General features: G+C 44.0%; 1 protein-coding gene across 1 annotated transcript in view; it reads left to right on the forward strand.

Annotated features, from left to right (window-relative positions):
* ankar (ankyrin and armadillo repeat containing) overlaps positions 1-21995 on the forward strand; it is a 113219-nt gene that overhangs the window by 41106 nt on the left and 50118 nt on the right. The window contains exons 7-9 of the mRNA XM_078227713.1: positions 6980-7181; positions 12080-12288; positions 17948-18052. Coding sequence (XP_078083839.1) covers positions 6980-7181; positions 12080-12288; positions 17948-18052 — 516 coding nt within the window. The remainder of the gene's footprint in view (positions 1-6979; positions 7182-12079; positions 12289-17947; positions 18053-21995) is intronic.

Below are 21995 nucleotides of genomic sequence, written 5' to 3' on the forward strand. Positions count from 1 at the left end.
TCAGAAGGCTAGGGGCCCTCAAAGGCTCAGGCTACCAGAGAACATCTGCCAAGATCATCATTGGCATCAGGACATGATAGTGTGTGCCATCACTGTAAATAAATTGCACTTATTGAAACTCAATGGATAGGTATGTGAATGTCTTGGTCAAATGAAAGCGTTGCGATTTTGTACTTTGGAAGCCTCTTATTTCGAGGTTCAGCCATCCTCTCGCTCAGTGATAATGTCCCATTATAAAGAATATTCATGTCATGTCAACCTCAGTACAACTAGTCTCTGCCCAGATCCTTATGTGTTATCAGGAAGATGTGTTTAAATCTTTATTATAAGAGTATCATTGGAAAGTTTTGAACCATTGGGACAGTAATGGTTGACGGTAGCTCATTAGCAATGATACTCTAGGGGCACATGGGTCTCCTCAGTGTTACTGCCCAAACCCATATGCGCTTCAGGATGAGAGCTCCAGGCTAACCTGCATCTCTTTTGTGGCACCATGTACATCAACAGATGGCGTTGAAAAGGTCAAACCTTGTCTCACATTGCTGTCATTCCTCAGTGGTCTTTAAGTTGACAGAATGAGCGCATTAGCAGGTCACCATTGACCACACCTAAGATAAAATTCGAGCAAATCATGAGGTCAGTCTGTTCAAGTGTGAATGCAGAATCCATCCTCTCAGCAATGTTTCGGCAATGTCCTGAGATGACAGGAATGGCTGGAGGGCCAGAGAGATCATTCCAGATGACCTCACTTAATTTTATTCCTCTTGGAACCTGTCTGCTACTTAAGGATCATGGGTAAATCTCTCACATCTTTCCTCCTCCATGGCATCAGTGCACTCATACTGTCCCTCGGCAGTTCCCTCGGCTTCCTGCACCTCCTCATCACCACCATCCAATGAGCCGTCATCCTCTGGCAAGGGCTCACCTCTTTGCATAGCCAGATTGTGAAGGGCACAGCACTTTGGGAAACTCTCTCCAGTGTATATTGCAGAGCGCCACCTGAACAGTCCAGGCATTTAAATTTTATCTTCAGAAGTCCTGTGCTCTGCTCTATGAGGAAGCTTGTGGAGATGTGAGCAGCATTGCACCTCTTCTTGGCACAAGTCCGAGGGCAACACACCAGGGTCATCAGCCATTGTTTAAGTGGGTAGCCCTTATCCCCAGCAACCCTGTTGAAAATCCCAGCCATCTAGAAGGGATTGAGGATGTCGGAGTCATGGCAATTTCCAGGGTAATGTGCATACACATGCAGGATGTGCGTGTGATGGTAGCACACAAGTTGCACTTTGGTGGAATGGTAGCCCTTATGTTTTATAAACATTAAGGGCTATTGCCAGAGAGCCCATATAGTTAATGGGTGCAGTCTATTGCACCCTGCACACTTAGGAAAGCTGAGACAGCTGCAAAACAGGTGAATCTTTGAGCCTGGCTAACCTTATCCTGAGCAAACATGACATAATGATGGGCTTGTTTTAAAGTAAGAAGTTTAACAACACCAGGTTAAAGTCCAACAGGTTTATTTGGTAGCAAAAGCCACACAAGCTTTCGGAGCTCCAAGCCCCTTCTTCAGGTGAGTGGGAATTCTGTTCACAAACAGGGCATATAAAGACACAGACTCAATTTACATGAATAATGGTTGGAATGCGAATACTTACAACTAATCAAGTCTTTAAGATACAAACAACGTGAGTGGAGAGAGCATCAAGACAGGCTAAAAAGATGTGTATTGTCTCCAGACAAGACAGCCAGTGAAACTCTGCAGGTCCAGGCAAGCTGTAGGGGTTACAAATAGTGTGACATGAACCCAATATCCCGGTTGAGGCCGTCCTCGTGTGTGCGGAACTTGGCTATCAGTTTCTGCTCAGCGACTCTGCGCCGTCGTGTGTCGTGAAGGCCGCCTTGGAGAACGCTTACCAAAACAAGAACTTGTTTTAAAGGGCATTGGTCATTTACTTTATGCAGTGATGTGTTGTGGACTGCCAGATGCGGCACAGGTCCCCTGTTGATCCCTGGAAAGACCTAGAAACAAATAAATTAAGTGCTGCCATCATCTTCAAGGCTACTGGCAAGAGGGAGCATCCAAACCCATGTGGCACAGGTCTTCACAAAGAATATGGCAGATGTGATGTTCGAGGCCTCTGGACAATCGAAGGTGTGCCTGGCACTGCCTCTCACTCATTTGTAAGTAAGAGACTCTTCGACAAGTGTGGTGAGTCATCTCTGCTGTCTGGGCCTCTCCTCCTCAGACTTAGGCTTGCTTAGGCTTCCGTGGCCATCCAACATCCTGTCCTGACGCTGTCTATGTAGTCAAGAAAGCCCACGAATGCCTCTACTTTCTCAGGAGGCTAAGGAAATTCGCTATGACTCTCACCAATTTTTACAGATGCACCATAGAAAGCATTCTTTCCGGATGTATCACAGCTTGGTATGGCTCCAGCTCTGACCAAGACCACAAGAAACTACAAAGGGTTGTGAACATAGCCCAATCCATCACCCAAACCAGCCTTCTATCCATTGACTCCGTCTACACTTCCTGCTGCCTCGGAAAAGCAGCCAGCATAATCAAGGACCTCACGCACCCCGGACGTACTCTCTTTCACCTTTATGCTTTGGGAAAAAGATACAAACATCTGAGAGCACGTACCAACCGACTCAAGAACAGCTTCTTCCATACTTCCGTCAGACTTTTGAATGGGTCTACTATATATTAAGCTGATCTTTATCTGCACCCTAGCCATGACTGTAACACTATAATCTGCATCCTCCCCTTTCCTTCACCCCTATGTTCTCTATGAATGGTATGTTTTGTCTGTATAGCTCACAAGAAATAATACTTTTCATTGTATCCCAACACATGTGACAGTAATAAATCAAATCAATATCTCCCCAGGCGATGGTGCCTGCTGGAGCTGAGCACACCTTCGCTTCTCCCTCCTTCACCTCGTTCATTGAATGAGGACTCTAAGAAATGTAGCCTCGAACCCTGGATCCATTTGCACTTTTGCCTTCGCTATGAAAAACATTGAAGACAATAATGGTTAAAGGATGCAGAAAGGGAAGCTGTGATTGAGAGACCTGTGTGAGATGTTTGGCTGCACAACTTTGGGTACATTGATTGCATTGTGCCTGATGCAAGCTTACCTCCGAGACTGTAGCACACAGAGATGTGACATCTGGAACTCTGTGAGGGGTGATAAGATGTGGATAAAACAATTAAACCAAAGTAGCTGTGCACTACTTTCTTTGAGTTGACGTAACAGTTATCTTTCAGCTGCACATGGTCAGTCTGTGGAATCCGTTTGACCAATGAGAAACTGCATTAATTGTTAACCCCTGACTCCCTTTCAATGATGGGATGGCAGAAATGATGTAGCTGTGCATTACCTTCACTCTCCAAGGCTGCACTTCTGAATCTGTCCGTGTTGACACTTGAAGTGAGGCTATTGAGTTCTGCCCTAACAGCGCAGAATGAAATGATTGTCTTGCTGTTGCTTCCTGGGCAATGAGGTCTCTGTCCATTGTAAGGGACCTAGATCCTGACCACTATAACAACACCAAAAAGTGAATGTCCATCCCACTAAGGAGCCATATAGGCCAATATAACAGTCCTAACACACTACCTCATACCTCTTTCAGACAAAACCGATCTTACTTTCAGTTTTACAAGACACCATTGTTCTGGAACTCTGCTTCATCAGACAGAATTCTACCCTCCCTCCCTCACTGTCCACGTGCCTCTGATTTACCTGGAGCCTCAGGATGTGCAGGGAGAACTGCCTCCTGTTATTCTGTAGCCTCCCCAACTAATACTGGATTCCTGCATGCCCCATGTGGACCTCTACACTTCCCATATGGAGGTCTGTGTGCATTCCCTTCCAGTAAAAGGTGCAGCATCCCTTTGACCCTCTTTTATGTGAGCATTTTATACAGCCTTGTTGGGGTCCAGTCTTCCATCTGCCTTTCATTGTTCATTATTGTCCCCTTGTCTTCATCAGCTCCACCCCCAGTTGAAATTCAGTTTGTTGGAGTAGATGAGTCCTGTGGCAGAGTGCTATTGCATCAGACAATGGTGTGTGGCACTTGGAGCAGAAGACCCCTGCACTCCCCAATCATAGGCCCAGTACTGATCTGAGTCAGCAAAACGGGACGGTCCATGAGTCTAGCAGCAGAGTGATATCCATAAAGACCAGCTCAGCATAGAGCTGGGGGCAGGAATGATTCTGCCCTAGCAAACTGGCATTCAGCACATAAAGAGCAACACAGCGCTATGACAAGTAGGCTATGTATGTTGCAGTCACCTTAGTGCCTTACGAACTGAGACCTTGTGTACAACACTCTTTTTCAAGCGGGTTCGAAGCCAACATGATTTCCCTTTGGCATGATGCAAGATTGGAAGGACTGACAAGATTCTGATGAACATCTGTTTTAATGGCCATTCATAATATGCAAACGAATGAAAATGGTGTTCACTCCAGCAGGCAGCGGGAGAACTGATCCACCTGCCATTGGGAGAATTTCAAACTGTTTTGATGCAGGTGGGTTTCCAGCTTTTGGTTCCCACTGAATTCTTTGCTCCCACCTGCCACCAAACCCACCACAGGCAGGATGGGAGAATTCTGTTGTTTAATTCAGCCATCAAAAATATGTTTGTGTATTGATAGTTAATTGATAATGAGATTGTATTGATTGAAGATCCTTGAGAGGCAAAGATGTCACTAAGGAATTGTTTTCTATTTGGAACAGAGGCAATGTATATTAAGGCACACATTTACCACCCAGATGAGAATGCTGAAAATTCCTGTGCGAATATGGATTTAGTTAGTTGTAATCTCTGCCTCTGTGCGTGATAATTGGTTAGCACTGTTGCCTAACAGCGCCAGGCACCCGGGTTCAATTCCCAGCTTGGGTCACTGTCTGCACGTTCTCCCTGTGTCTGAGTGGGTTTCCTCTGGGTGCTCCAATTTTCTCCCACAATCTGAAAAGCATGCTGGTTAGATGCATTGGCCATGCCAATTTCTCCCTCAGTGCACCTGAAAAGGCGCCGGAGTACGAGGGGATTTTCATACTAACTTCATTGCAATGTTAATGTAAGCCTACTTGTGAATTTCTTCAGACAGAAAGTGATGAATCTATGGAATTCATTGCCACAAAAGACTGTGGAGGCCAGGTCATTGAGTGTGTTTAAGACAAAGATAGATAGGTTCTTGATTGGTAAAGGGATCAAGAGTTACGGGGAAGGGCAGGAGAATGGGGTTGAGAATCTTATCAGCCATGATTGAATGCCGGAGTAGACTCGATGGACAGAATTCCCTAATTTTGCTCCTATATTTTATGGTCTTATGTTCCTATGGGCATTTGCTTGCAGTGGGTGAAGCAAAGGCAGTCAGGTGTGGTCCCAGCATGGTCTAGAGGAGGAAACTTATCACACCATGGGTGGAATTCTCCTAAAAAAATTCTAAGTGTTGAATTCGTGAGAAAACCTGAGTAATTCACACTTGTTTTTTCAGTGGGAGTTCACACTCTGTGCAATGTAGAGGTCACCAGCATGAATATCATTAGATTTCAGGGGACGGGGGTCTATTCCTGCCCAGGAGGCCTCTGTGCATGTGCAATGACCCCGAAATGTCAGCCTCCTATTTGCTGGCCAGCTTGATCGCTCGCCAGCCCAGGACCCCCACAGTCCCGCCCCCAGCCCGCCCCACGGCCCGATCGCGGCCCCCCCCAAACAGTCCCCCCCACCCCTCTCCTCCCCCAGCAGTGAAACACTCTGGGCTTGACCCAGGCCCGCAAATCACATTTGAATTACATTCATGTAAAGATGTAAATTACTTACCTGTCTTCCTGCTGGTTTCCAATGCAGATCTGACCATGCCGAAAATCCAGCGCTGGGAGATGCGCTCGCGGCTGGAATGCATACATGAATCCCACGTATGTCCGGCCGCGAGATTCTCCCATCCCGCTGCGCTAGAAAACTAGCGCAGCGGAGTAGGAGAATTGCCCCCCGCGTTTGCATCACAATTCTATCTTCTTGCCCACATTCTTAACCTGGTTTATCCCTTTGCAGCCTTCTTGCATCTTCCTTGGTTTCCTTTCCCTCTTAGTTTTGTATCATTGGCAAACCTGGACACATTAACCTCCGCTCCCTCATCCAAGTCTTTTATGTGGATTGTAAATAGTTGAGGCCCAAGCACCAATCCTGCAGTACACCACCAGTTACAATCTGTCAACTCAAAAATGATCTGTTAAATTCTACTCTGTTTTCTGTCATTAACTAATCTTCACTCCAAATCATTATATCACCCTTATCCTATGAGCTTGTGGAAGTTAGATTACAAACAACAGTGAAAATTAAAGTTCCATAATTGTCAAAAAACTCTGTCAAGTAATGGAAAATGATCATTAGCCAAACAAGGCCTTCAGTCAAACCTTCAGTAAAGCCAATGCTTACGTACTCAGGATAAGCGAGTATATATCAAACCTTGTTCCATAAACATTGCATTCCAGGCTAGAACAACGGGATGAAAACAAAGATCAAGTTACCATGACAATTATCAAATAGCAAGAAATGGGAAAAATTATGCTAATGAAGAATTGATTTTCTATTGGATAAGAAAGAGCAAAAGGCTATGCTATGATTGGTGGATATGTGTGCCAATGAAGGATTGGAAAAAAATTGCTCGTTTCTCATTCGCTGTAATTAACTATAACTGCTAAATTTTCTGTATGAATCAACAGAACACCCGGCAATACATTCCTTACCTCGTGTTCTCACCTTGTGCACAAGTTATTAAAACTCGGAAATAGTGTTCTCCGGGTTTAAGTGTTGTTTGTACCCAAAGCCGATGACAAGCTCTCATCTTTTGTAAAAACCATTTTTGTGGGCACCTTATCAAACGCCTCTTGAAAATCTACAACTCTGTTGTTTAAATTAATACCAGAGTTTCTTTCTAACTTTAGCTTGTAATTGCTTTTCTTGTAGGTCCAACTAGTTTGCATATGGCTGCCAAATGTGGGTCACTTGGTGTACTGACCTGCCTACTGGCCCTGCGGGCAGATCACACAAGCGTTGATGAACGAGGCTGGACAGCTATGCATTTTGCTGCATTTTATGACAATGTTTCCTGCATTAGGGCTCTGTATAGAAGGGACCCCAAATTTTTAGAGTTGGAGACTTCAGCTGAGTAAGTGTTCAGTGATTTATCTATCAGTGTCAAATAACAAAAAATTTACAGCTTATATTGCACTGCATGTACATGTATTTACAACATAAATAGTGAAAATTCCATAAAAATTCTAATATTGTATTCCACAGGATAAATTTAATATATTTGATATTTTTCTTTTAGAGGCAGTTCATAATTTTTACAGTATTTCTGTAAGTGGATTCTATTATTTACGCTTTTGAGCTATTGTGAAAGCAACAAACAAGCAAGTGTTGTTAAAATAAATCTGTCTTTATGTGAAAGGCTCTCTCAGCATTCCCTTTCACTCAGAGTTGTGCTTGGACTACAAATGCCCCTAGGCAACTTCCTATCAGGAAAGAGAATAAACAGACAAATGTCTCTTATGAGCTATATTTACAAAATAACCCCTTACACTTATATAGCACATTTAATGTTGTAAAGTCGTCTGGCTCTTCACAGGATAGTGATCAAAGAACCCAATGAATTGGTGCACCTGTAGGCCATTTGGCCCCTCGAGCTTGCTCCACCATTCAATAAGATCATGGCTGATCTATTTGTGGCCTTAACTTCACTTTCCTGTCTGCCCCCCATTACTGTTCACCTTCAAAGAAAATTTGTCATAAGACACATCAGGACATATAAACACAAATGAAAAAGCAAGGTTTACATCTTAAAGGAGAGGGTTGTAGCGAGGTTTCAGGGCGAATTCCAGAGTTTAGGGCCAAGGCAGCAGAAGGCAGAGCCACCAATGTTGACCAGATTAAAATTAGGAGATGCAAGTGGCAAGAATCGGAGAGTGTAGAAATGTCAGAGGATTGAAGCGCTGGAGAATATTTTGGGCGGGGGTGCGGGGTGGGGGGGTGCGGCGGAGAGAGGGGGCGGGTGCGGGGGGGGGAGAGTGGTGGAGTGGTGTTGCAGTTGGGTGAGACCATAAGTGTTTCATAGCAAATGAAAATTTTAAAATTGAGTCACACCAGACAGGGAGCCAATGTAAGTTAATGAACTCAATGTGATGGATGTAAGGAACTCAGTACGAGTTAGGGTACAGGCTGCAGAGTAATGGATGAGCCCAGTTTATGGCAAATGGAAAATTGGAGATCAGCCAGCAGTGCTTTGGGATAGTCAAGCCTAGAATTAATAAAGGCAAGGATTAGGCTACAGCAGCAGATGACTTGAGATGAGTAGTTGAGCTATGTTAAAAAGCTTAAAGTAGGCTATCTCTATGGAGTGGAGTAAATTTGTGTGTGGTAAACCACTGCTATATGTTATCTGTAGTGGTTAACCACCGTAGTTAGTATTTCTCAGTACCTGTATAGAACATAGAACATAGAACAGTACAGCACAGAACAGGCCCTTCGGCCCACGATGTTGTGCCGAGCTTTATCTGAAACCAAGATCAAGCTATCCCACTCCCTATCATCCTGGTGTGCTCCATGTGCCTATCCAATAACCGCTTAAATGTTCCTAAAGTGTCTGACTCCACTATCACTGCAGGCAGTCCATTCCACACCCCAACCACTCTCTGCGTAAAGAACCTACCTCTGATATCCTTCATGTATCTCCCACCACAAACCCTATCGTTATGCCCCCTTGTAATAGCTCCATCCACCCGAGGAAATAGTCTTTGAACGTTCACTCTATCTATCCCCTTCATCATTTTATAAACCTCTATTAAGTCTCCCCTCAGCCTCCTCCGCTCCAGAGAGAACAGCCCAGCTCCCTCAACCTTTCCTCATAAGACCTACCCTCCAAACCAGGCAGCATCCTGGTAAATCTCCTCTGCACTCTTTCCAGCACTTCCACATCCTTCTTATAGTGAGGTGACCAGAACTGCACACAATATTCCAAATGTGGTCTCACCAAGGTCCTGTACAGTTGCAGCCTAACCCTACGGCTCTTAAACTCCAACCCCCTGTTAATAAAAGCTAACACACTATAGGCCTTCTTCACAGCTCTATCCACTTGAGTGGCAACCTTTAGAGATCTGTGGATATGAACCCCAAGATCTCTCTGTTCCTCCACAGTCTTCAGAACATAAGAACATAAGAACATAAGAAATAGGAGCAGGAGTAGGCCATCTAGCCCCTCGAGCCTGCCCCGCCATTCAATAAGATCATGGCTGATCTGACGTGGATCAGTACCACTTACCCGCCTGATCCCCATAACCCTTAATTCCCTTACCGACCAGGAATCCATCCATCCGCGCTTTAAACATATTCAGCGAGGTAGCCTCCACCACCTCAGTGGGCAGAGAATTCCAGAGATTCACCACCCTCTGGGAGAAGAAGTTCCTCCTCAACTCTGTCTTAAACCGACCCCCCTTTATTTTGAGGCTGTGTCCTCTAGTTTTAACTTCCTTACTAAGTGGAAAGAATCTCTCCGCCTCCACCCTATCCAGCCCCCGCATTATCTTATAAGTCTCCATAAGATCCCCCCTCATCCTTCTAAACTCCAACGAGTACAAACCCAATCTCCTCAGCCTCTCCTCATAATCCAAAGATGTGCGGGTTAGGTTGATTGGCCATGCTAAAATTGCCCCTTAGTGTCCTGGGATGCGTAGATTAGAGGGATTAGCGGGTAAAATATGTAGGGATATGGAGGTAGGGGCCTGGGTGGGATTGTGGTCGGTGCAGACTCAATGGGCCGAATGGCCTCTTTCTGTACTGTAGGGTTTCTATGATTTCTATGATTTCTATGAATCCAAACCCCTCATCTCCGGTATCAACCTGGTGAACCTTCTCTGCACTCCCTCCAATGCCAATATATCCTTCCTCATATAAGGGGACCAATACTGCACACAGTATTCCAGCTGCGGCCTCACCAATGCCCTGTACAGGTGCATCAAGACATCCCTGCTTTTATATTCTATCCCCCTCGCAATATAGGCCAACATCCCATTTGCCTTCTTGATCACCTGTTGTACCTGCAGACTGGGCTTTTGCGTCTCATGCACAAGGACCCCCAGGTCCCTTTGCACGGTAGCATGTTTTAATTTGTTTCCATTGAGATAGTAATCCCATTTGTTATTATTTCCTCCAAAGTGTATAACCTCGCATTTATCAACGTTATACTCCATTTGCCATATCCTCGCCCACTCACTCAGCCTGTCCAAATCTCTCTGCAGATCTTCTCCGTCCTCCACACGATTCACTTTTCCACTTATCTTTGTGTCGTCTGCAAACTTCGTTACCCTACACTCCGTCCCCTCCTCCAGATCATCTATATAAATGGTAAATAGTTGCGGCCCGAGTACCGATCCCTGCGGCACGCCACTAGAACCCTACCTTTGACCCTGTAATCCACATTTAAATTAGTCCTACCAAAATGAATCACCTCACATTTATCAGGGTTAAACTCCATTTGCCATTTTTCAGCCCAGCTTTGCATCCTATCTATGTCTCTTTGCAGCCTACAATAGCCCTCCACCTCATCCACTACTCCACCAATCTTGGTGTCATCAGCAAATTTACTGATCCACCCTTCAGCCCCCTCCTCTAAGTCATTAATAAAAATCACAAAGAGCAGAGGACCAAGCACTGATCCCTGTGGCACTCCGCTAGCAACCTGCCTCCAGTCCGAAAATTTTCCATCCACCACCACCCTCTGTCTTCGATCAGATAGCCAATTACCTATCCAATCTGCCAACTTTCCCTCTATCCCGCACCTCCTTACTTTCATCATAAGCCGACCATGGGGGACCTTATCAAACGCCTTACTAAAATCCATGTATATGACATCAACTGCCCGACCTTCATCAACACACTTAATTACCTCCTCAAAGAATTCAATCAAATTTGTGAGGCACGACTTGCCCTTCACGAATCCGTGCTGACTATCCCGGATTAATCCGCATCTTTCTAAATGGTCTTAAATCCCATCCCTAAGGACCTTTTCCATCAATTTACCAACCACCGAAGTAAGACTAACCGGTCTATAATTACCAGGGTCATTTCTATTCCCTTTCTTAAACAGAGGAACAACATTCGCCACTCTCCAGTCCTCTGGCACCATCCCCGTGGACAGTGAGGACCCAAAGATCAAAGCCAAAGGCTCTACAATCTCATCCCTTGCCTCCCAAAGAATCCTAGGATATATTTCATCAGGCCCAGGGGACTTATCGACCTTCAGTTTATTCAAAACTGCCAGTACATCCTCCCTCCGAACAACTATTTCCTCCAGCCTATTAGCCTGTAACACTTTCTCTTCCTCAAAAACATGGCCCCTCTCCTTGGTGAACACTGAAGAAAAGTATTCATTCATCACCTCACCTATCTCTACCGACTCCATACACAAGTTCCCACTACTGTCCTTGACCGGCCCTAACCTCACCCTGGTCATTCTTTTATTCCTCACATAAGAGTAAAAAGCCTTGGGGTTTTCCTTGATCCGACCCGCCAAGGATATGTGGCACATCCCTGTCGGTTCCGCCCAAGTCTCCTCCCCCTGGTCTGGGTATAAAGGCGGTGGCTCCTCCCCCTTGCTCTCAGTTCAGAGCAGATCACCGACAGGGATGGCTCCAAGTTCTTGCTAATGAAAGCCTATTTGTCTTGCTCACAACTAGTCTCAGCTCGATTGATAGTGCATCATTGTGTTTGCAAGTTTATCTCAGGTTCACATATGATGTCAAAGATATGTTAATTCTGTGTTTTGGGTTAGTACAATAGACAGCATTTTTGAAATTCAAAGAAACTTCATAACAGGGTAACTATCTTCAAAATAAATGTTGGATTGTAAGCTTTCTTCCCACCTTAGCTCTCACCACCTACCTTTGCCCAGAATATTATTTGTAGTGCTCACAACGTTATGTAAAAAATGAACACAGATAATGACTTTCACCAAATATATTCTGTCATTTTGTAGTTTGTGAAAGCATTCAGATTTTTCTTTTGCTTTAGATATCACTCAACTCCACTGTTACTTGCTGCGATGGCAGGTGCATTTGATGCACTTCAGTACTTACTATCCCTTGGAGCCAACTTAACAAAGCTTGACAGTGAAAGTAACAATATTGTTCATTTAGCAGCTCTCTACTCCCACACAGAAATTCTCAAGTACATAATTGAGCAGAATATCCCAGAACTACATGTCTGGAAACTCCTTAAAGGTATGTATCCACCACTTTAACTCAGAATTCATAAGGTTTATATTTCCTAAAGCTGTAATTGATTTCCATTAAATTAAAAAGAGGTCTTTTTATGAAAGTGTTGGATTTTTTTTAAATATTGGAAAAGAGTGCATTGTTTTGACTTTGCTGTGAAGCAATCATAGTGTTTTCCACAGTATATTTTTCTTGTAAATAGGGGGAGGTTATCTCTTACACTTTTTACTACATTTTCACCTCCTGACCAACTCCTTAAGGCCTGCAAGGATACATTTCCACAGTGCCAGGCATCCTCCGGTACTTTGTGTAAATATCTACTCTTCACATGTGAACCTTTTAGATGTAGCCCTGAAAATCAATGAACTCGTGATTCTGGTATTTACACAAACTGCCCAGGGTCCAAGAAAGGTGCCCAAGCCAATCAGGAGCTCATCTAGGGAACTCTCATATATGTTTATCATTTGCTGGTTTCTAAAATGTTTAAAATCCTCAGACTTACTACTAATCTTCACAATATTATAAGCCTTTTCCTTTAACCTCATGCTCTCTGAACTTCCCTATTAATTTAGATAATTTTATCTCATAGAGTCAGCACAGAAAGATGCCCTTTGGCCCATTGCGTCTGCCCCGGCCACCAAGTACCTATTTATCCTAATCCCATTTTCCAGCACATGGTCCATAGCCTTGTATGCTATGGCATTTCACGTGGCCATCTAAATGCTTCTTAAATGTCGTGAAGATTCCTGCCTCTACCACGCCTTCAAGCAGAGATCCAGATTCTCACCACCCTTTAGGTGAAAAAGTTTTTCCTCAAATCCCCTCTAAATCTCCTGGCCCTTACCTTAAATCTATGCTCCCTGGTTATTGATGACCCCTCTAAGAGAAAAAGTTTCTTCCTATCTACCTTATCTATGTCCCTCATAATTTTGTACCCCTCACTGAGGTCCCCCGTCAGCCTCTCTTCATAGCTGAAACGCTCCATCCTTGTGAATTTTCTCTGCACCTTTCTAGTGCAATCATATCTTTCCTATACTATGGCAACCAGAACTGTACACAGTACTTTAGCTGTGGCCTAACAAATATTTTATTCAGCTCCATCATAACCTCCTTGCTCTTATATTCTGTGCCTCAGCTAATAGAGGCAAATATCCCAAATGCCTTCTTAACCACCTCATCTACCTATCCTGCTTCATTCAGGGATCTTTGGATATGATTTCCAAGATCCCTCTGGTCCTTTCTACTTCCTAATGTACTCTTGTGTACCCTAACATACTCCCTTCCTACATCCTCCACTAATCATACCCCCCAAATTCATGTCTAGATCATTAATGTACACTCCAAACAGCAAGGGTCCGAACACTGATCTTTGCAGTACACCACTGGTCACAGGTTTCCAGTCACAAAAACGACCTTCAACCATCACCCTCAGCCTCCTGCCACTAAGCCTATTTTGGATCTAATTTGTCAAATTGCCATGAATTTCATGGGCTTTTGTTTTCTTCATCAGCCTCCTATGTGGGATCTTGTCAAAAGCTTTACTAAAGTCCATGTAGACTACAATATGAAGCTGTGACCTCTGACTGTTCACCCTCCCCCTTCAGATTGCCCTGCAGCCATTCAGTAACATCCTTTACCCTGGCACCAGAGAGGCAACACACCATCTGCGGCTGCAAAAGTTCTTGTCTATGTCCCTCACTATCGAGTCTCCTACCAATATTGCTCTTCCACTCTAACTCCTCCTGACTTGTACAGCTGAGCCACCCACAGTGCTGTGAACTTGGCTCTGGCTCTACTCCCCAAGGGATCTGTCATGTTTTCCAACACAGAAAAAGGTTCTTGAGTGAGATGCACTTGGGGACTTTGCTGACTACCTGCCTGCCTCCCTTCCCCTGACTTCACCCATTCCCCATCTCTGACTGCATTTCCTTAAGCTAGAAAGAGTGCAGAAAAGATTTACTAGGATGCTACCAGGACTTGATGGTTTGAGTTTGAGAGGCTGGATAGACTGGAACTTTTTTCTCTGGAATGTAGGAGGCTTAGGGGTGATCTTATAGAGGTCTATGAAATAATGAAGGGCATAAATCAGCCAGATAATCAATATCTTTTCCCAAAGATAGAGGAGTCTAAAACTAGAGGGCATAGATTTAAGGTGAGAGGGGAGAGATACAAAAGTGTCCAGAGAGGCAATTTTTTCACACAGGGTGGTGAGTGTCTGGAACAAGCTGCCAGAGGTAGTAGTAGACATGGGTACAATTTTGTCTTTTAAAAAGCATTTAGACAGTTACATGGGTAAGATGGGTATAGAGGGATATGGACCAAATGCGGGCAATTGGGACTAGCTTAGGGGTTAAAAGAAGGGGCGGCATGGACAAATTGAGCCGAAGGACCTGTTTCCATGCTGTAAACCTCTATGACTCTATAACTAAGGTGGAATTTTCCAGACAGAGAGTTTATGTATCAAAATGACAAGTCTTCATGTCCATCCGTTGCCTGCTGCAATGTTCCAGTAAAGCCCAACACCTGCCTCTTTACCTTCTCCCTCCTCATGGTCCAAGGCCTCAGACACTCCTTTCAGATGAAGCAGCATTTCACTTACACCTCCTTCAATAGCGCAAAGTAAACACACACCAGCTGACCGCTTTGCAGAGCACCTTCGGTCAGTCCGCAAGCATGATTCCAACCTTCCTGTAACTTGCCATTTGAACTCACCATCTTGCTCTCATGCCACATGTCTGTCCTTAGCTTGCTGCAATGTGCCAGTTTAGCTCAATACAAACTGGAGGAGCAGCACCTCATCTACCAATTAGGCACATTACAGCCTTCTGGGCTCAACATTGAGTTCAACAACTTTAGACTGTGAACTTTTTGCTGCAACTTGACCCATTTTTTTCAATCCAGCATTTTTTGCTGCAAGGAACCGCTACCCACTCTCCTCCTTATCCTCACAGGGCTATCTGTCACTTGTCTTGAGTTTTGCTTTCACTGAGCAATGACTTTTGTTCTCCTGTTGACACATTCTACTATCCTACCTTTTTGCTGGTATTATTAGCACCTTCTAAAGAATCAACACTGCCATTAAGATTTCCTTTGTCTTGTGTCCAAAAATTCTTTGTGCATTCTCTCCTTGCTCACACCTATTTTGCTCCACCTGCTCCACCTTCTCTTAAATAGTGTAACATCCATCATATTTCTCCCTCCCTTTAACTGTGAGACTGTCATATGGACTTGAAATGTTAACTCTGTCTATCTCTCCACAATGCTGCTTGACCTGCTGAGTTCATCCAGCATTTTCTGTTTTTACTGCAGAAAATTAATTGGTTTTGAAAAATATCCACACCATTCAAAATTGGTAAATAACTGGCCTGATGTGATGTACCCTTGGTTCTTGAGGAATGTTAGATAGAAAAAAGAACAAAACATCTGTCAGCAAATTTTTAATCCTGCTTGAATGTGAACTTTTGCTGTGCAAGTGTAGTAGCTTGTTCATGAGAATAAAGAGGCTAAACTGGGTAACTACAGATCGATTAGTTCAATGTCACAATTGTAGGCAAACTCTTGAAATTGATCATTCTAGATACAATTGACAAGTACTTAGAAACATATCTTTTGCAAAGATAGCCAGCATGGATTTGTTAAAGGCAAGTTGTGTTTTACGACTTAATAAGTTTTATTTAAGAAGTGACTGATTGGACAGATAAAGGGAATGCAGAACATCTAATGCATGGATTTTCAGAAGGCATTGATAAGGGACCTCAAGGGCTTCACAGATAAAGCAAGTTTCTTTGCAATGAAGTTACTGTGAAAATCCCCTATTTGCCACACTCCAGCACCTGTTCAGGTACACTTTAGCATGGCCAATGCACCTAACCAGCACATCTTTCAGACTGTGGGAGGAAACCAGAGCACCCGGAGGAAACCCACGCAAACACAGGGAGAACGTGCAGACTCCACACAGACAGTGACCCAAGACAGGAATTCAACTCAGGTCCCTGGTCCTTGGTACTAACCACTGTGCCATGGTGCATAGTATAAGAACATAAGAACATAAGAAATAGGAGCAGGAGTAGGCCATCTAGCCCCTCGAGCCTGCCCCGCCATTCAATAAGATCATGGCTGATCTGAAGTGAATCAGTTCCACAGTATAAGAGGATATTTCATAGTAGGGATAGAAAATTAACTCATGGAAAGGAAACTTTCAAGGTAAGTGCTCAGCCTGGCAGGGTTCAATATTGTTCTCAGTATATGTATTGGATTTTGACATGGGCATAAGGAACAAAATTTCAATTTGCTGCCAACACAAAAGTAGGAGCAAAAACCGAAAATGCTGGAAATACTCATACCAGGCAGCTTCTGTGAGAGAGAAATAGGAGTAATGTTTTAGGTCTGTGACCTTTCATCAGAATTCAACTTTGTGGAAAATTGTCCAGGACTGTCCTGTCCACAAAAAGAAGAACAAATCCAATCCCATCAGTCTGCACTCAAATATAAACAAACTGATAGTAAGTGTAGTTAACAGTGTTATCAAGTAGCACTTATTCCACAGTAATTTGCTCACCAATGCAGTTTTAGTTCTGCCGAGGCATAACAGCCTTTATCCAAATCTGGCCAAGGATGAATTCAAGAGGTGAGACAAGAGTGATTGCCCCTTGACATCAAGCCAAACTTTGACAGGGCGTGGCATCTAAGAGCCCTATTAATGAGATCAGTGGAAAGTTCTCAACTTGTTGGAGATGTAGCTGTCTGAAAGGAAGATTATTGTTGTTGTTGGTGGCAATTTTCGTAGCCCCAGACATTGCTACCAGACTTCTTCAGGATGGTGCCAAGATCCAGCTGTCTTCAGCTGAAAGTGTGATGACCTTCCCTCCATCATAAAGTCAGAAGTTGGAATATTTACTGACAATTTCATAGTGTTCGGCAGCATTCATGACTCAGATATTGAAGTTGTTCATGTCCATTAGCAACTAGAATTAGATAACATTCAAGCTTGGGCTGATAAGTGGAAGTAACATTTACACCACTCAAGTGCCAAGCACTGACCATCTCCAAAAAGGAAAAAAAACATAGCCATCTCCCTTAGAGCCAACAGCATTTTCATGACTGAGTCCCCCACCATCAACATCCCAGGTACAATTAACCAGAAAATTAACTGGACCAGCCAATCTAAAGATGTGGATTGGCCATGCTAATTTGCCCCTTGGTATCCAAAGGTGTTGTATCTATCAAATCTATCCATTGTATCCATTCAAATCTATCCTTAGGTAGATTAGTCATGGTAAATGTGTAGAGGTGTGGGATAAAGCAGGGAGAAGGAAGGGGTAAGCAGGGGTAAGTTGGTCTTTCGGAGAGTCGGTGGGTTGAATAGCCACCTTCTGCACTGTAGGGGTTCTATTCTATCGTTCTATATAAATACTATGGTTCCAAGGGCAGTTCAAAGGCTGGGAGTTCTGTGGAAAATAAATTACCTCCTGAGGCCCTAAGTCTACAAGGCACAAGTCAGGAGTGTGTTGTTGGAAAATCCCGGCCATTATCTCTGTTTCTCTTCGCAGATGCTGCCTGGCCTGCTAAGTATTTCCAGCAGTTTTTGTTTTAATTTCAGATTTCCAGCAGCTGTGGTATTTTATTTTTGTATACTGGCTTATCAAGTCCCTTATTACTTTTCCAGAGATGTTGGAGAGCAATGAATATAAAAAGCAGGAGATGGGAGTGAGGTCACTTGAGGTTCTTTGTGTGGTAAAAAAGCAATACTGGAAAGCAGTTCATTCTTCAGGTGAGAAAGACAAATAGAAAAGTACAACAAATCCAATGCAAATGACAAAAGAATTTTAAAACTATTATTATGGACAGGGGAGAGAAATGGTATGATAGTTTTCCACCCTCCTCCAATCTCTGCCTCCTGATTGACCATAACAAGATGCATTTTAAAAAAGAAAAGTTTTAACCCCTTAACTCTCAAGAATGGACACAAGACAGGCTTTACCATAAGTTCAAAAAAGGAAGAATAAATGTTTATTTCTTAATACCTAAAATGTATTCTCCACTCACATACACATACAAGCCACACACACATACATATACAAGAGAAGGTTATTATAAAAGAGGTAATGTACTTAGGTTTTGAAAAAGTAAGAGATTCACTGTCACTCTTGAGTCTTCAGAGCTAGAAGCTGGAAACATGGCAGGCCTGATGATTCCTTTTTAGTTCACTGAAGAAATGGATGTTAAGTTCAGAGTGCCTTACTACTGGCAACACAGGTTTCTGGTTTTGCTGCAGTTGATGTGTAGTCGAGCCCCAGTAGTGAAGATCTGGTTTGATTCTTCAAATCAGTAGGTAAATGGCTATCCCAATTTCTCTGCCTGCTAGTGGATTCTGAGCAGGGTTCTTCCTATAATGAGCAGGATCTCTTCCCTCTGTGGTGTGCTTGCCTCCCAGATGACTGATATGAGATTGCTCTCAAACATGTCTTAATAAGTATTTTTGATCACAAACTGTTTTCTGTGAAGGAGCCATAATTATCAGTGTTCCCATGGTCCCTGACAATGTGAACATTGATGCATTATAGGGTTTGAATCTCATACAATTGCATCTCCTTGTAATAGAATGAGCTTTCCCCACACCCAATCTGTAGAATTTCATTCTGTAGTTACTAAGTATGTGAAGTCATTATGTATTAGATTCTGTGCATTGTTAATATCTTTTAAATGGAATGTTTCAAAATGACATTCATTTTAATGTGCTGACCAGCTAAACAGCCTAACTTCCAGCATTGAGCAGCTTCATGTATATTTGGCACACAAAAAAGGGGACAAAGGACACTTCACTTCCTGATTCCAACCTGTTTCAAAGACATTTGGGGTGATCTTACAAAAAAAATTCTAAGTCCCGAACGAACATGCAAACTGGAGAGTTTCAGATCTTTTTTTTGGCGAAGCCACAAGTCCAATCTTATGCCACTCCTATCTGTAGGGGGAGAGGCAGGGCCTAAGCTTGCCAGAAAGCTAGCAGCTCACAGTAGAGGGCGCAATCACACATGTGCAGATCTATCTGTTCGGTGCAACTAAACAGAGAGATCTGTCAATCACCTCCAACCCCCCTGGATACCGCCCACCTCCCCTATCCCACGATCATGGCCTTTGCAGTTGGTTGGACCCCACCCACCACCGGTCAATCACCCATCCCCCCATGGCCTAGCCCGGTCAATCGCACCCACCCCCCTTGCCCGGTCCGGTCGATTGCTGATCCCCAGTTGCAAAGTATGCAGCTTCCCTCCGCCTGTCTCCCCCACAACCTGCCCCTTCCAAGCTCTGCCCATCCCAAAACTGCCTCCTCAGGCCCCTCCCCCTTGGCGCTCTACAGTGCCCAGTGGGCATGCGGGTGGGTAATGCCAGGATCCGCAATGGACTCCAGTTGTACCAGTGAGGCCATCATGACAAGTCCCAGTTGATGGGGAGCATAGGTGATCATTGCAGTGAGGCTGCTAAGGCAGGTGAGCCTGGGTGATTGCATCCCAGACTCACTAATAATAATTGAATCAACAATTGAATTGATTTAAATAGTCAGATCAACCTTGCGCTCTTCCCAGTTACAAGACTGATCTTGCTGGAAATCCGGGCCCAGGGGCCCAAACTCGATTTTTCACCTCTCTCATGATCTTACTGGATTGCCCCGTTCATCGACCAGTGGGACGAGAAAGTAAGATCACCCCCACTTGTCTATTTTCCATTCTGTTATGATGAATGCAGTGTCTATATTTTCCATGAAGCCAGATGTATAACTGTAGCCATGAAGTTATCATCCTCATTTACTAATCAGTCCCTACATCTGTCACTTCCTTTAACCCTATGTTTCGGCATGGAACTCCTATTTTTCTGACTATGGCTACAATGTATTTGTCACAACAAAACCATTAGTGATGCCAGAGCCTTCAGCGATCACAACTTTACATTACTTTTCTTCCTAAACTCCACACTTTTCTATATTTGTTTTCACTTTAAAAACAAATTCAGAATTAATGTTGCTTTTGGTCCCTCATCCGCTCCTCCCAAACTTGCTGCTCCGGACTTATAATCTCTTGTTACACAAAAGGCAATAATAATGCAACTTTTGATATATGTGCATATGCTTTGTAATAATGTTTTCAGTCTTTGCAAAAATGTAAATAAATTAACTGTTCCATTGCAGTGTTTTGAATCTTCAAAACCTAATTAAAACATCAAACATCAATTGTCTATTTTCTTGTAGACAATTTGATTTTAGTTCTAGATTCTAAAGTTGTTCGAAAGATGTTGACCACTTCGGCTCACGGCAGATGTGGCAAACCATTGGCTACAGTGGGATTTTCCGGTCCTGCCAATGTCTAGGGGTTTTCAATGGCTTGCCTGCCCTGCTGCCAGGAAACCCGCTGCAGGGGGTCAAATTCACTGGGACAGGAAGACTGACCCAGAAAATCCTGCCCTCATGCACTCAGTTACTGACATATTACATTTTGGCTCAAAATAAAGACACATATCTTCTGAGCTCCAGAGGATTGTACACAGAAGGTACCCCAGAATATGCACTGAGGATCATCATGGAAGGGTTGCATGGCGATTACCCAGAAGTACAAACTGGGAATCATCCAAAACTCCGATTTTCCTGGTTAGTTACCCAAGTCAGAAGACTTAAAATCCTTTCTAACTTCTGGGGAACTAAAGTATTGACCCCCTCCATGGACTCCCCAACCCTTTCAACTACCCCTCCCACCCCCATGTCTACCCTCCTGACCCCCTAAATCTGTCCAACTACCCCTCCAACCCCAGAGACTACCCCAATTGTCCCCATCCCCATACTACCCCTTCAGCATCCCAACTACCTTCCCAACCCCCCAACTACTCCTCCCACCAAATGCTGTCCCAACCCCTGACAGTCCATTCCCACCCCACTAAAAACTACCAAACTACCTGCAGTTGGTACACCTCCGACTGAACACCTGATCCCTAGTGACTGCCTAACCCTCAGACCCATCCTATCTCCTCATGGACTAACCGCCACCCTTCTGACCCTTCTGTGGCTACCCTAGGATTCCCCCTAACTGACCACTAATTGACCACCCAATTCCCCCAACTCATCCCATCCCCTACCCCACACCAATAAAGACTACTCTTCCCATCCTATCTCCCCACAGATCAACACCCCATACTCCACTGTCCTCCCAACATCCTAACTGACCACCGGAGCCCCCACTGACAACCCTAATCCCCACCCCACTGGTCAGCCAACTCCTGACCTATCCTAACCATTCCACTGACCACACAACCCCCTCCACAGCCCATCTGATTCCTACTGACCACCCAAACCTCTCCCACTGACCACCTGACTTTCACTGACCAGCAACCTCCCTGACCCTTTCTACCCATACCCACTGACCACCCAACATCCACTGACCACCCGATCCCACAGGCAACCCCTTGACCTCCTTCTAATGACCACCCAAACCTTCCCACTGAACTTCCGACAACTCCACCAACCTCATTGACAGTGTATGAATAGCAATATAGTTTGTTTTGGTTCAGGTTAGAAACTTCAAAGTGTTTTATGAAGCCTGCCTGAATCATAAGTTTTGCATCTTGAATTTGGCTAGAATAAGCATGATATGTTCCACTTCAGGTGTGATTCAAAAGACCCACTAGGGAGCTTTTAATCAAACAAAGTTTATTTAAGAATATAGTTAAGA

Source organism: Mustelus asterias, chromosome 14, assembly GCF_964213995.1.
Source record: "Mustelus asterias chromosome 14, sMusAst1.hap1.1, whole genome shotgun sequence".
In the NCBI taxonomy this organism is placed as follows: Eukaryota; Metazoa; Chordata; class Chondrichthyes; order Carcharhiniformes; family Triakidae; genus Mustelus; species Mustelus asterias.